The following is a 14655-nucleotide window of genomic DNA, read 5'->3' on the forward strand; positions in this document are numbered from 1 at the left end:
ATTATCAAGACATTGCCGAAATCGAATAGTGTAGCTCTTCTAAATATCTTCTCTGTTGTACTAGGATCTCCTGGGGAAGGAGGATTACAGACCACACCAGTTAAGAAATAATCAATCTCTGTTGATGTCGAAATTGCATGTAATATTGCATCCGATTTGGCACAAACAACATTTAGTTTACTGTACATGTAAATTATAAAAGTCCTAACTTTCTAGTATCAAAAGTACCATCAAACGAAGACACAATTCAATCATAATAAACGGCAAAAAGAATAGCATTTACATATTCTCTGTGACTGTTTCATGAAGAGAGAGGAGATTTGGTACATTCTAGTTCGTTTTTGATCTCTTATTACAAAATGAAAAAGAAAGGAATATATATCAACCAAATGAAAAAATAAATAAAATAAAATAAATCTACGAGAAACAAATTTAGCATTTACAAAATTGGACCCTTATTTTACACAAAACAGGTCATCTGATCTGAGAGTAATACAATGACCTGAAGCAGAAAGTTAAATTGTGTTAGGATATGGATTGGGGTTCAACAGTATCTCGATTTCTGTCTCCGTTGGCGTAAAGATAAACTTCCGCCAAGAAATGCATGCAGAGAAGGTGATATAGGAATAAACACCTTTGTGTGCACATGTAACTGTTCACCTTGTCAAAGCTGTCTGGATTTCAAAGCATTGTTGTTTGAGTAAACATCCCAGCAGGTCAATGCTGAAATTTGAAATCTGTGATTATTAATGCTTTGTTTTACTATCATGAGTCGTGATCATCACGGACCATCAAAGCAATACATTTAGCACTGTCAGCGCGAAAGTTATCTCCTTTGTATCCAATCTAGGAGGAGCAATGATGGATCAGCATTCCGCCGACACTCAAGATGCCAAAGACATAATTGAGACTAGCAACATTTGCGTAGCATAAGGGCACAAATTATGCAGTCAAAAGGATATAAATACCTCAATTGGACTATCAGGAGGGAACCATCGCAAGAGCACCCCAAGATGTACAACAGCAGGTATCAGCTTGAAAAGCAACGGAGTAGTAACCTACACTATTGCTTTGTTAGCATAGCTCCATCACCCACTATAAACTTGATTCAGCACACTAGATCAAACTCACAGTTAACTGACAATTTCCCAACTAAACTCAAAGTGACTACTTATAAACTTGTAATGGAACAATTTTGACTATTATAACTCGTGTTTTTCTTTCAAGAAATAGAAATCCTAACTAAACTGTACCACACTTGTTTTCTCTCATCTTGCAACTCTCCACAGCTTAGATTCCAGATAATTATTTTAAAATATCTTTAATTCAGTTCTTTAAAAATATTTACTTTATTGAATTTATGGGAGGATCAAATCTATTACTACACGTGGCTAGGAAGGCATATCAAAATGATCTGCATACCAGACTGAGAGCCGTTGTGCCTAGAAGAAGTAGATACAATTTACCCTGGAACAGATACAAGAAACTTTAGCGCATTCTGTGGCAAGCAACCAAAGAAAGAGTTGACACACTGTACAAAATCACATGCCAGAGCTTAAATGGTCTCTCTATATATACACACATGCTAAGACAATGATACATTTCTTTGATGCAGATACGCAGAACATATGCCTATCTCAAATATTTTCTTTTTTTAATAGTAAAAATTATATTAGAGCACCAAGGCGGTGCAAAGAGAGAATTGTAAAGAAGCTAAGTTAATAGCCTCAAGAAAGTTGGTACAAGTGTCAAAGCACAAAGCCGGTACAAATTGAAACACATATATAACAATGCTCATTTACAGATGAGAGAGAGATGGATTTGAAATTGACATCAAATTTTCCCCAAATTAAAATTCCGTTAAAAAACAAGCCCAAAAAGGAAACATGCAACTAATATGCAAAATTAGGTCAGCGCTCACATATTTTCAAAATTGAACAAAATCAAAAATTGGTTGCATTATTAATTTTCATCCTTATCAAACACCTGAAGCTGCATTCAAAAGCTTAGAACAATTTTAGTATGCACACAATACGACAAAACGTTCAATAAATGTGGCTTATAGTTTAAATATGTATAGCGGACACCACATACTGACAATACGATAGGTGTGCCATGCTATAAAGTACGGGCACAACGACCAACTGACCTCGACTAAATGAAGATTAGAGGCACGACTAAGAAGAACAAATGCGAATTCCCCAATCTGCGCCAAAGACATTCCGACCTACAAATGACAACAAAATATCAAGGCCCTTCTGTTCAAGGAAAAGAACAAAACTGAGGTCATTCAGTTGATTCTTACAAGAAGTGAGGTTTTGTTATTGTATCGAAATCCCTTGACAACAGCGGCCACCACAATAGTTTTTATCACAATCACCAACAGTACAGCTGCTAGTAAAATATCAACATGATTCCAAAGAAAGTGAACATGTATTAACATCCCGATGCTGGCAAGAAACAGAGCGGCAAAGAAGTTTCGAATGGGCTCAACCTAAAAGAAATAAACCACAGATAAGCACAACCACATATTTTTTCCATTTATAACAATCTAAATTATAATAAAACTGAAGTACAATAAGGCAAGGCAACCACATTATCACAGATTATCCATCCACTAGAGTAAAGTTCAATGGAATCTAAGAAACAAAATGATCAGGTCCAGAACACATTATCCAGCATTCATGATTCATGAACATATAAAAAAAACATGAAAAAACCACATACCTTTAAACTTACAGATATATAACATGTCAGAGTGGTCACTATGATATATAAATCTAGCGTATGCATTGATCATGAATGCCCAAAAGACAGAAAACATAAAATAATGAAGCTCATAACACCATTTTTGCTTTAAGAGTTCATGGACTGTAGATGAGAATAAAAGTTAACCTGCTGTTGGAAACTCGATCAAGTTAAGTCAGTATGTTCTTTTTTCTACTTCAAAGAAGAACAATTTACGTATCTCTGCAATGAGACAATTAATCCTTTTCTACCTTTTTCTCTTCCCCCCTTTTCTTCAAGTTCCTTTGATCAGTTTTGAGGTTTATTTCATTCAGCATTAATGAATATGCATCAAATGTTGACTAAAAACAATGAAAAGTTCACTCTATGAATTTTACAGTTCATATTTTCACTTTGCTTCATCGGGCATTATGATTTGGTAATTTCTCAATTAATACTACAGATTTTCATCATTTTTTTATGAATGAGACCAAGTTGGCTGTTGAATATTACTTTTCAAATAGTATTCATTGTAAGTACAAAAGAAATATTTCTAATATCTTTATATTCGTATGTTAAAACACATTTGGAACAGTAAGACAAAGTCTACCTCGAGAGATGGAGATAGTCTAAAACTTGAAGCACCTAAGAGTAAAAACAACAAAATAAAACAGGTCATGCATAACTTCTGAACAAGATATGTAAGTCTTACTTGTTCAAGGGTATGCTGAGCAAAATCAGTTGTTGATATCATTACTCCCGCAGCAAAGGAACCAAGTTCAAGGCTCAAACCCAGCTTATCACTACACTGAAATGTAACAATAATCTAATATTATATGCGTTCATAAATGGATGCAAGCATACATGTGTATATGCTTGAGTCGGGGGGTTGATAATATATTGGCCATTTGGATGACAAGGCAGCCAAGTATTCTGATTATGAGTCTCTTGGCCTGCCTAGCTCAATGTTTGCCTTACAGGTTTTTTGGATGCTTGGACAGACAAGCCCACAGGCAAGTACAAAATTGTTAGCCCAATTTCTGCAGAAATAACTAAAACTTGTCCAGACAACCTGAGATTTGATTATATCATATCTTATATTGATTTACTTGTACGTTCCATAGCATCTCGTGTATATAAATCAGTGTATTCCTTAAGAAACCCTAACCCTTCCCTATCATATTAGGAGCCAGTCACCAGCGCTAAACTCCCACTCCCTTGCTCGCTCTGATCTTAAGGGGGTAGAAAAGACGATTGGGCAAGGGTGTTTATGATTGGAATAAGAAGCCATAAAAATCTCACACCTGCTCCTCACTGATGATCTCATCACCTTTTAGGGTGACAACAGTCCACATAAGTTACATCAACCTTATTCATCAAAAAACAGATACATAAACCTTTGCTTTGAAGCAGTCTCCAGCCTTAAAGGTCAACTTAGGGTCTAAGGTCTAGGGTTCCAAGTATACTGATTCTGAGTCCCTTGTATTGCTAACAAGGAGAAGAAAGTTATGACTAAGTCATCTTTAATTCTATTGCTCTCTGGACAGGGAAACTCGGCAAATATTATGCGAGTTTCGTGACTTTTCATGACACAACTTTGGAGCACAAAGAACAATTTCTTAGATCCCTTATACATGTGGTAGACCATTGGAAAGGTATGGAATAAAAAGGGGAGTGGAATATTTTGTGGGGAAAACACAAAGGAAGTCTGCATACATGACGAGTTTTCAGCATGGAAGAAGGTAATGTAGATGAAGAAATATTCCATAATATAATTGATGAATTTCCCATAGACAACTCTTGTAACTCAGTTTGGCACCTACTTGCTGCCACTCAAAATAAACTTTTACAGTCCAAAAGAAGGATATGTGCCATTGGTCAGTCCCAAGTCCACACATGTTAGATCTACCCTACACGAGAGTAGAATATGTGAAATGTACTTGTTGACCTTTCACTGTCAGAAAACTACAGATTTAACTAAGCCGAACTCAATGAAAATGTACACAACGATTGTGAGCATAAATATAGAAAGAAATGTACAATAAAGGCACCACATATTGGGAAATAAGGCTAACCCAAGCAACAAGCAAGCAGAAAGCCACTGATGCCAATTGATATAGCTCATTAGTCTGCACAAAAGAAATTTCACTTAGGATTAGTGTACTACAGACTAGAATATCATAGCTACAATCTATCTATACCTGTGATGAAAGGCTTATCATAAGCTTCAGAAACCATGGTATGCACGTGCGAGATAATATCGTCAAAGTGGCCAAAAATGTCATAAGCACCATCAACCTGGACATTACAAACTTCATAAGAGAAAAGGAGCACATAATTGAGAAACTCCATAGTGCATTAGCCCCACACAGTAGGCAACAGCCAATATGGGTTTCCACTCTAGTAAATAAGTAAACTAGGTAGCTATGCATCAATTTCAAACACATGAGATATCCAATATTGCTATAAATCTTCAAAAGCTGAACAAGGATTATGCACTTTCATACCCTCAAACTAACGGCAAATAACTTATTAACAGTTCCAGCATACCAAAACTAGTCAAACGACATGATTGGTGAAGGTAACATAACACGGGAATGACTCATGGTGACTGATAGAGGTTCTATTGTAAAGTAGCTACTTGAAGAAAAATTTTTTGGCATCAATCATGGAAAATGAATTTGATTTACTGTATCCTTTGTCTATCAGGCCATGTGCACTTCAAGAATAATACGCAACCACTTCATACAAGGAGAGGAGTCATTTAGATTCTCACGACTTAGTCATGGATATTACTCCTTGAAGAACACCAGACGAGCCTCCGAGAACAGGAAGCAAAGCAAACAGCAAACCCACAGCACAATCCTGGATGCCAGAAAAGGACAAAAATTATAAGCATAACAAGATAAAATCATAAGCGGGAAAATATTTTGACTTGAGCTATTAGTATTTATCTGACAACTGATCATTTAAATACCAAAACAGCAATAGGGGTATCACTTCACATTGCAAAGGTTGGAAAACTGAAGAATAAATACCTGCAGGATAAGGATACCAATTGTCACCTGACCATGAAGGGCATTTATACTATTTCTTTCCATCAGAAATTTCAACACCTGAGGACAAAGAGAACAGAACAGGCATCATATATAATGACAAATTCTTTAGAATCCAAATTCATAAAAGACGGTCATAAATGCTGGTGTTATTACAAGTAAATTTTTAAAAATAAAAAGTAATTTTTTAAGTAAAAAAAATTTAAGCAATAATTAACCTAATGCAATACAAACAAATAATCCAAACATAGAGAGCTTTACCACAGCAGTAGAAGACATTGACAGGAGAACACCAACAAATATCCCCTCTGAAGGCTTAGCACCACACAACTGCAAAAGCATGCACGTGCTCAAATCAAAACTTCATCACTGGGCCAGTCTAATTTAGAAGAAAGAAATTGATGACTTCTATTGCTATGTAAATTTTAGGTTCCATGCGTGAAATTTCTTGAAGTTGGCCAAGACTGGAGGAAGTACAATAGCCCAATTGCACTTCAACCACAACCTTCTTTAGCAGTTGAGCAATATTCTTATTGCAGGTTATAAGGTAAACAACACTTGTGCACAAGGCTCCCCAAGTGGACGGGGTCGGGGATAGACAAAATGTCCGTAGATCTTACCCCACATAATATATGGAGAGTCTATTTCCAAGAATTGAACCTGTGATGTCTAGATCGCACCCCTACAACTCTACCATTGGACCACATGTTCGTCTTTCTTAATTACAGGTTATAAGCATTTAAATAGGACAAATTACCATGATTATCAGTGGAAATTAGCAGAAGTTTCACAGTTGTTATCTACATGCATCCAATGGCAGAGTTTGCCTGCTTGAAGCAAAGACAGACCACAGTGTACATGTCATTTTCAAATGCTTAGGTTTTTTGCTGCAGTGGTAAAAACTTTAATTTTCCTCCTTTTGGAAAACTTTCTTATGTACCAGGGGCAAAAATATGTTTGACTTGAGTACTTTCTAATTGGGAAAAATGAAAACTCAATATGCATGATTTTTCTTCTCAATGTTTAATGTTTAATGGGAGAAAGCATATAACCACAACTGTTCCTCCAGCCATTTCTGGGAGAATTTGAGGGGTAAAAGAATATAAGACATTTGAGGGCATAGAATCTCAAAGGTTGATCAAAATATTAAGCTTCTGAGATTGTGGATATGCTTCTGGAATTTAAGAAACTGAAACTTCTATATTTTTTTCCACAGTAGAAGTTATGAATTTGTCCTAGTGCTATCGTCCAACATGGGTGCCGTTTCACCAAGTTCCTTACAATCAGAAGATTTCTAAATCCTGATGTGTGGTTGGAATCTCCAACCTACTGATTTCTGGTGTTTCAGGTCTACAGTCATCTTATCGAATATGCTATCAAAACATAGCACCATAATGCTAGACATACTGATGCTGTTATGCCACACAAGCACATGAACAGGAAAATCTGCAGCAATCCACCTAAAACAGCAACTGCTCGAACAACACGAAGCTGCACTTGTGAAGAGAAAGATTGCATGAGACCTATATTAACAGAAAAAGAATCAGAAGAACCGGAATAGGGGTAATGAATGAGAAAACCTTTTTTGTGGAGAACTCCAAGCCCAATGCAAATAGAAGAAAAATTACACCAAATTGAGCGACCGTTTCAACCTGGATGAATTTGACAAGTACACGATAAAAACTCCTTTGTGGTTTTTGAAGGTTGGGGTTTTGGGATACATGTATTTTGGTGAGATGAAAAGAAACTAAAATCCCTCAATCATAAGTTATTCATTTTTTGTCTCAAGCAAATAGCATCAATGCATATGTCTATTCCAGCTTATAGACAGAAGCAACGTACTTGCACCAATTCGTTTACAAAACTCAATCCCCCAGGCCCAATAACAGATCCAGCCAGCAGATATCCAGTAATAACCTGCAGAGTTCAGGCATAGAACTGATAGAAGGCAATCATTTACTGATATATAGAAAAAATTGCTATTAATTTTCCATGAACTTTCTCTCCCTATGCTCAACAGACAAAGACTCAAGTAAAAAAATAAGAAATTATTCTCTTCAAATGGTAACACATAGGGATAATATGTCGAGCAAAAGTGTTGGTCTAACCGGTTGTCCCGCACAAGCAAAAGCAATTCCGCCACAAGTTGCGAAGACAATAACAACTACCAGATCCGAAATCAATCTGCATTTTATTGGGTAACGTAATGCTATCAGTCTATCACACATGTCAAGTGAAAAGGCTGAAATGTAACAGGTAGAAAATAAGCAAACCTTGGATCTAGTTGTAGCACTGGATACTTTGACTTTGGCTTGGAAATGATAAAAACATTATCCTGAATATTCCCAAAAATTGAATAAATTAATCATCTTCAAGCATGCTGGTCTGATGCAAAGGAAACTTACACTAGCAAGCCAACAATTTATAGGAGTTTCCAGTATCATGTGTTCCGCATACCTTTCGATCGATCAATGTTGGTGTGTCTTCTGCCCTATTCTCGTTGTCCAAATTGAAAACATCATGAAACTGAAATGATCTAGTATAAGCTCACAAATGTGTCAGAGGTTATCCAATTCATGGTGGATTAATTTCAGCAGCAATAAATTAAAATAATGATAAGTAATTAAAATCTCAACTAGCATTCAGAAGACATGCGCATACTTCTCCACTTTAGTGTCATTCTTTGCAACAAATCGGGCAACAGTTTCCTCGACTGCCTGATAAACCAAGATATTCCATTAAGCCATAAAATAGAAAGAGCAATTCAAACAAAAACAAAAGGTAAGGACTAACCAAATGAACACAATTAAACCAGCCAATTATTTGTTATCCAGACAATTGTCCATTGCATCAACCATAACTACCTCAAAAGTTTTCTTGTCTGCCCCATCCGAACCAATTTTCCCAAAGTCAATTTTGCTATCTTTTTGTCCTATGGGGCCTACAGTTGGAATTGCTGTTAGCAATTGATCCTGTCATCCTGATAACTCCAATAATTAATAAATGCGACCACACTTAAAATATGTTCGGCAGAGGTTGTCCATGTTATACTTTATTAGCCTAAATGTCCATTAATATCCCCCCTTGGTGCTATAATCAAATTTTTTGCTCCTAGAAAACAAGAAATGCCAAATGATTCATGCAAAGTATGGCAAGATGGCCAAATTTTACATTCTGTGACTGGTAAAAGCTACAAATACCATCCCGTTGGTTAAAGTATATTGATGAACATATACACAGTGTTAAGAAATATGAGCGAACCTGCTGTCCTGAAACACTATTATTGAAGCTCCCAGAATCATTTGCTGCAAGAAAAGGGGAAAAAAAGCCTGGGGTTTAATCCCAATTCATGTCCCATTAGGTTGCTAGAATCACATATCAAAATGCCTAGAAGCAAGATTTACATAGTTTGGACGCATAAAACTCAGGCAACCACTCATACTACCCACATGAGGAAATTCTGCCACAGATTAAGTAAGAAAACTGTTCATTACGATTTCTTTTGTATTTTTCTATATTCTATCAGCGATCATTGCAGAAATTTCCAATGACGCTTCCTTGGATAGCAAAGCAATGCATATCTTTCCAATGACACTTCCATGGATAGGAAAGCAACTCAGAAGTTTCACCGACACTTCCATTGATAGAAAATTCATTAAAAGAAATTACTAGTGAAATATAAATTATTCATAAGAAGTGATGAAAAAACACAATTAACCACTCCAGAAAAATAAAAAAAGAAATTTATCAAAAATATAGAGCACAATTCCACACAGTGCAAATTCACTAACTAAACTGCTCGTCACACTCAGAAACCCTAGCAAAACCAGACGACCTGAACTCAAGCCAAAAGAACAATGCAGAAACCCAAGTGATAAAAAAAAATAATCAGATCTAGTACGAACCTTCATTCTGTTCGTTCTCCGGGAACTCCTTCTCAAGAGCCCGATCGAGCATCCCAGCAAAGCTATCCTCCCTGGATCTCGATTCCGTCGTGTTTGAATCGGCAGTGCCATTAATCTCACTCGCCACCGAGTCAGCGCCCGATTGGTCGGCAGCGACGAGAGGGAAAGAGTGAGTGGAGAGAGAAAGGAAACAGAGAAGATAACGAAGGACGATCAGTGTGAGAGTTATTTTCATTGCAGAGGATTATAGCGGGAAAGAAAGATACGGCAACGGCGTACATTAGCCAGACGTCGTTGTATTGGATTACGCTCCACCGCCTTCCTCTCCCGTCGCCTAAAACGAGAGGGAAAGTTGTGTAGTTTGCTTACGAATGGAGGCTCTGAGTGAAAAGTACAAAACGGCCCCTATTGAGTTGCATTAAAGTCTGCAGTAGGTGGAGTTTGCACAGAAAGTCCAGTGCGAAGACGTTAAATACACTCACACATGCGTGGATGGTCGCAACCGCGACACTAGAGAGTCAATGGTCTAGGGAAAGGTCAAAACATTTGACGGCGATATTGATGATATGCCACATTGCCACCGAAGATCAACGGTAGAGATGTTGGACCCAGTACCCTTTAAAATCCCTGCTTGTTTGGTCCGATGGTTTGAGGACTAACGGGATACCCGTTCATTTAAGGTTCGAGTCAAAACATTCGTATTAATGTGTCGTGAACACTCGAATAGGTGTGGGTTAGTGGTCTGCTGGGTCTTGGGCCTCTAAGATCAATAAGTGACTTGCCCGAAGGTTCGATGGGGTAGCTGAACTCTTTCCTTGGGGTTTATAATATAGGGCTCGACCCAAAGAACCGGGTCTTATGGTGATTCCGAATGGTTAAAAAAAAGAACATACCCTTTAAAGTAGATCTGACACTGTGAAGTATTATCAAAACCATGGTTTTCAATAAATTTAGTTTAGCAAGCTGAATCTAAGCTTGAAAAAAAGAAACATAATTCGGCTGAAATTAAGTAGTTGTCATTACTTAATAAGTTATTAGTGTCTTATAGGAAAACAAAAAAAAAAAAAAGTGTTGTTATTTAGTGTGTTATAAATAGAATGAATTGTTTGTCTTTAATTTATTGGATCTTGCAAAAGTTGCACGTTTTCTTTTGGTTATTAGGTTGTACATGTTTTTCACATGTTGATTAGAAGGTCTCAATGGGTCTCTTTGGGAGTGTTTTATATTTTGATCAACTGAGGTGAGGTGCTGTCAGGTAAAATGTTGTGGTGCAGTGTGAGTTGAGTTCTACTGACAAACAACGTTTGGTGTGTAAAAAAAAAAATTGTGGTGAGGTACGTTTATGGAAGATCTCTAATTCGAATGAATAAAGCCTGTGCGATGAAAATTTGGTCATTCTTATTCAATCAAAGTCACTATAGGTTGCTTGTATATGTAGTCTAGTGTGTGGATGAACAAAAATACGGTGAGATGAGTTAGCTAATAAATTATTAAATTTGTTCAATTTTAATTATAAATTATAATAAATGATTTTGTAATATTAGTTTAGTTAATTAATAATTATTTTATGATGATTAATTTTAAAAAATAAATTATTAATTTTGTTAATAGCAATAAAAATTCTATGAGCATTTTTCATATTTTCCTACAGAATTCCTTTTCAATTGTATTTATAATGACGAAATTAATTAGGTGCATGAGAAATTTCAACTCAATCGGAGTTGATTTGGTTGGCCACGTTCATGATTGAACTTAAGGTATCCTAGTAGGAACCTAAAATACGACATAAAGCTGGGGCATAAAACATTTTTGCACAAAATTCATAATTTCTCGCACATTGCTCAACCAACTAACCTTAAAATGATGAAATATAAGTCTCTGTAAAATTTCAACTCAATCGAAGTTGATTTGAATTAAAATCAGGAGTTGAACTCAAATCTAGGGTTAGCACAAACCATAATTTGGCAAACTTCATATTCTAGATGCACTTAATTTCATTCAATTCTTATTTGAGAATAAAGAATACATGTATATAAGGGTATAGTTCAAGTTTCAAGTCAATGAATTGGTAAAGATATGGTCGTTCAAAGTTCAATACCCTAAATGTGCAAATAAGGTCAATATACATTATACAATGCACAATTCCAGCACTCACCACATCACCTAATATGGTCATTTTTGCACACATGACACAACCCTAACACTTAGCATAGAATACATCATAATTCAACCAAATTCATCATAATTCAATGCATCATTAATTAGTACACAACGAATAAATCATCAAACTCAAACATGTTGGATTTATCCTTCCACAATTTTTTTCCTTGTAAGCTAAAAGTTTAATTGAATATTAATCTATCACAATATTATATAGTACTGAAAATTATAATGCATGCTTGTTTATTATCATTCATTTTTTCATGTTAATGTCTCATCAAAATCAGGTGTCAATTTACATAAAACATTAATATATTGACTCATCAAAACCATGCTTGAATTTTGTTTGCACATATATATATATATATATATATATATATATATATATATATATATATATATATATATATGATAATAGAATACTAATTAAATATTGAAATATATATGTAAGTTTGTACATAGTCGGTTGTCATACACACGTAGGATCAACTATTTTATAAGCGAAAAATATGTTAGTCCCAACAACTGGGATCTCAATGATCCCAATTGTTAGGACGTCGAGCACTACTGTTTTATAAGCAATCTTGATCCTTTTATTTCGCTTATTGACTGAATCCATGGCTTCTCAATTAGCTTATATATCTAACCATTAATGTAGGATCATATTGACTCAATCCATCCCCTCTTATTTCTGTTTTTGCTATAAATTTTGGTCTTTCTATCATATTCCTCAATCGTTCTTCCTCCTCTGAATTTCTTCCATTCTTTTGTTTGTTAGCTTCTCTTCGCTTTTGGTCTCACTTTTCGCAATTAAAAAGCTTAAACAAGCCCTTAATATAGACCGCTCTTCCGATCGAGCACATAAATACCTGGAGGGGCATGAGTTTACTAATGGCGTCAATGTGCTACGGGGATCGTATTTAAAATTCTATTGGAATGGATGGTCTTGGGAAGAAACAATTCATCGCATGATAGAATGAGCTGAAATCGTACCTTTCCATTCTGAAGGGATGCTCTGGAAGGAGGGGAGCTAATATTTGAATCTTCAATGAATTCTATCAATGATGAGAAGATCGGCTATGGTCCTGCAGGATACAATTGATTCAGACAGTACCAAACGTAGACAAGGATGCCATGGTCGTGCGTGATGTAATTGATTCAGACAATATCAAACGTAGACAAGGATTCCAACATACCAGACATCCGGGGAGCTAAAGCTGAAATGGGATTGTTTGGCGGATTGATAAACCCCCCTCCATTGTAAGCCAACATCACTCCAAACAATCATCTCAACTCAACTTGTTTGTCAGTCTGTCAGTATTCACATCATCACACAAGCTGGATCTTGTGCATAAATTTAGTAACAGAGCTTAACACAATAACAAATCATATGAGTAGTCAATCCTTAACAGCAGAAATTGATTTTAGATATGTGTAGATTCGATTCTTATATCAAATTTCAAAAACAGAGTAAAAATTTGTTCTTGCCAATGCGTCTACTGCTATATATATTACCTTATAGTACTAATCTTTTCCTAATCAAAATACAAAGAGAGGAGTAGATATGGAGATTTCCTGATAGATTTCAATGAACTCAATGGTGAGAACAGTAGCAAAACAATTGTACTTCTGCACCAAGCTTGTGAACAATGAAGCTTCTTTCAGGTAAAGATCATATGATATTATTACCCCCAAAGAAAGAATCATGTAACTCCAAAGTAAACTGAATATGTCAATAATGATATAGCTTGATGTATGCAGGTTGACAATAATGAAATTGACAAAAAGTTGATGGAGAAGGTGAAACAATTGGTAAATTCACAATAAGCGAAATTTGAAGGAATGCTTCTATAATTCAGACATGCCTAAGATACTGCAGAACAGAGAAAATACATCTGATATGGACTGGGAAAGCAGCTTTTTGTTCAGCATTGGCCAACGTCCAATGTTGACGAAATCAATGACCTCCCAGACGATTTTGGGTGAGTCAAATAAAATTCAGCACTTATTGAGTTATGAATACTATTAATAGGTTTTGCTGTAATCCCTTCAAGTTGTAATTAATTGGGAATGTTTGCATTCATGCAGAAAAACAATGGATGAGTACATCAATCAACTGATTAAGCTGGCCACCAAGCTCATGAGTGAAAATTCGGGTTTTAAAACAGATTATATAAAGGAATCCTTCAAGGGCAACACAGGTCCTTCTGTGGGAACAAAAGTTGCAAAGTACCCTGAATTGCCCCAGCCAGAGCTTGTGAGGGGACAAAGAGAGCGTACAGAAACTGGTGGGACCATACCTTTGCTCCAGGATGACCAAGTCCCAGGCCAGGAATTCTTAAAAGATGGAAAATGGGTAGAGATCCTCCATCTTAGAACAACACTTTTTTTGTAAACACAGGTGACCAAGTGGGAGTTTTGACCAATGGAAGGTACAAAAGTGCTTTGCGCCGTGTGATGATTAACAAGATAGGAAGCAGACTCTCCATTGCTACTTTCTACAATCCTGCTAGTGAAGCAATTATCTCTCCGGCCCCCAAACTCCTGTATCCCAATCACTTTCGTTTGCAAGATTACCAGAAGCTTTATGCCACCACAAAGTTTTCAGACAAGGGCCTCAGATTTGAATCCATGAAGATGGCCAATGTTCATCTCGCTACCTAAAGGAAAATAAGATTAGCGTATTACTCACTCAAGGCTTTCCTATAGCTTTGTACTTGTCCCCAATTCATAAAAATCATGTTGTCTTTCACAATCAGGTGAAACAACATGAAAGAGGTACTTGTTTCTTTTTCACCATCCATTAA

At 36.1% G+C, this 14655-nt stretch overlaps 1 protein-coding gene and 1 pseudogene across 4 annotated transcripts; one reads left to right on the top strand and one right to left on the bottom strand.

Moving 5' to 3' along the window:
* Positions 1–237: 237 nt before the first annotated feature.
* Positions 238–10143, bottom strand: LOC119993085 (K(+) efflux antiporter 4-like). Of its 4 annotated transcripts, none has more exons than XM_038840004.1 (20): positions 9689–10142; positions 9045–9112; positions 8445–8500; positions 8241–8319; positions 8057–8118; positions 7892–7967; positions 7626–7700; positions 7364–7435; positions 7191–7274; positions 6045–6113; positions 5766–5843; positions 5504–5592; positions 4929–5025; positions 4803–4856; positions 3440–3535; positions 2306–2494; positions 2150–2227; positions 1423–1467; positions 969–1058; positions 238–723 (listed from the first exon to the last, which is right to left on the bottom strand). In XM_038840004.1, exons 1-20 carry the CDS (start codon positions 9921–9923, stop codon positions 718–720), a joined length of 1698 nt encoding a protein of 565 aa, XP_038695932.1. In that variant the 5' UTR covers positions 9924–10142; the 3' UTR covers positions 238–717. The 4 variants fall into 4 exon arrangements, with proteins under 4 accessions (XP_038695932.1, XP_038695930.1, XP_038695933.1 ...); XM_038840002.1 differs by having other exon boundaries at positions 238–846; XM_038840003.1 differs by having other exon boundaries at positions 258–846; positions 9045–9088; positions 9689–10141.
* Positions 10144–10887: 744 nt separating this feature from the next.
* LOC119992800 lies at positions 10888–14615 on the top strand (annotated as a pseudogene).
* Positions 14616–14655: the final 40 nt, after the last annotated feature.

The sequence above is a fragment of the Tripterygium wilfordii genome, chromosome 23 (genome assembly GCF_013401445.1).
Source record: "Tripterygium wilfordii isolate XIE 37 chromosome 23, ASM1340144v1, whole genome shotgun sequence".
Lineage (NCBI taxonomy): Eukaryota > Viridiplantae > Streptophyta > Magnoliopsida > Celastrales > Celastraceae > Tripterygium > Tripterygium wilfordii.

Bases quoted from the DNA above. Each gene is read 5' to 3' on its own strand.
- LOC119993085 (XM_038840002.1), bottom strand. From the start codon at position 9,923: ATGAAAATAACTCTCACACTGATCGTCCTTCGTTATCTTCTCTGTTTC. The intron at 5,026-5,503 runs GTGAGAATCTAA...TGTAATGTCCAG, and splicing joins GTAATATCCATGACTAAGTC to GTTGATGGTGCTTATGACAT. The intron at 847-968 runs GTATTTATATCC...TGCTCCTCCTAG, and splicing joins CTCCTGATAGTCCAATTGAG to ATTGGATACAAAGGAGATAA.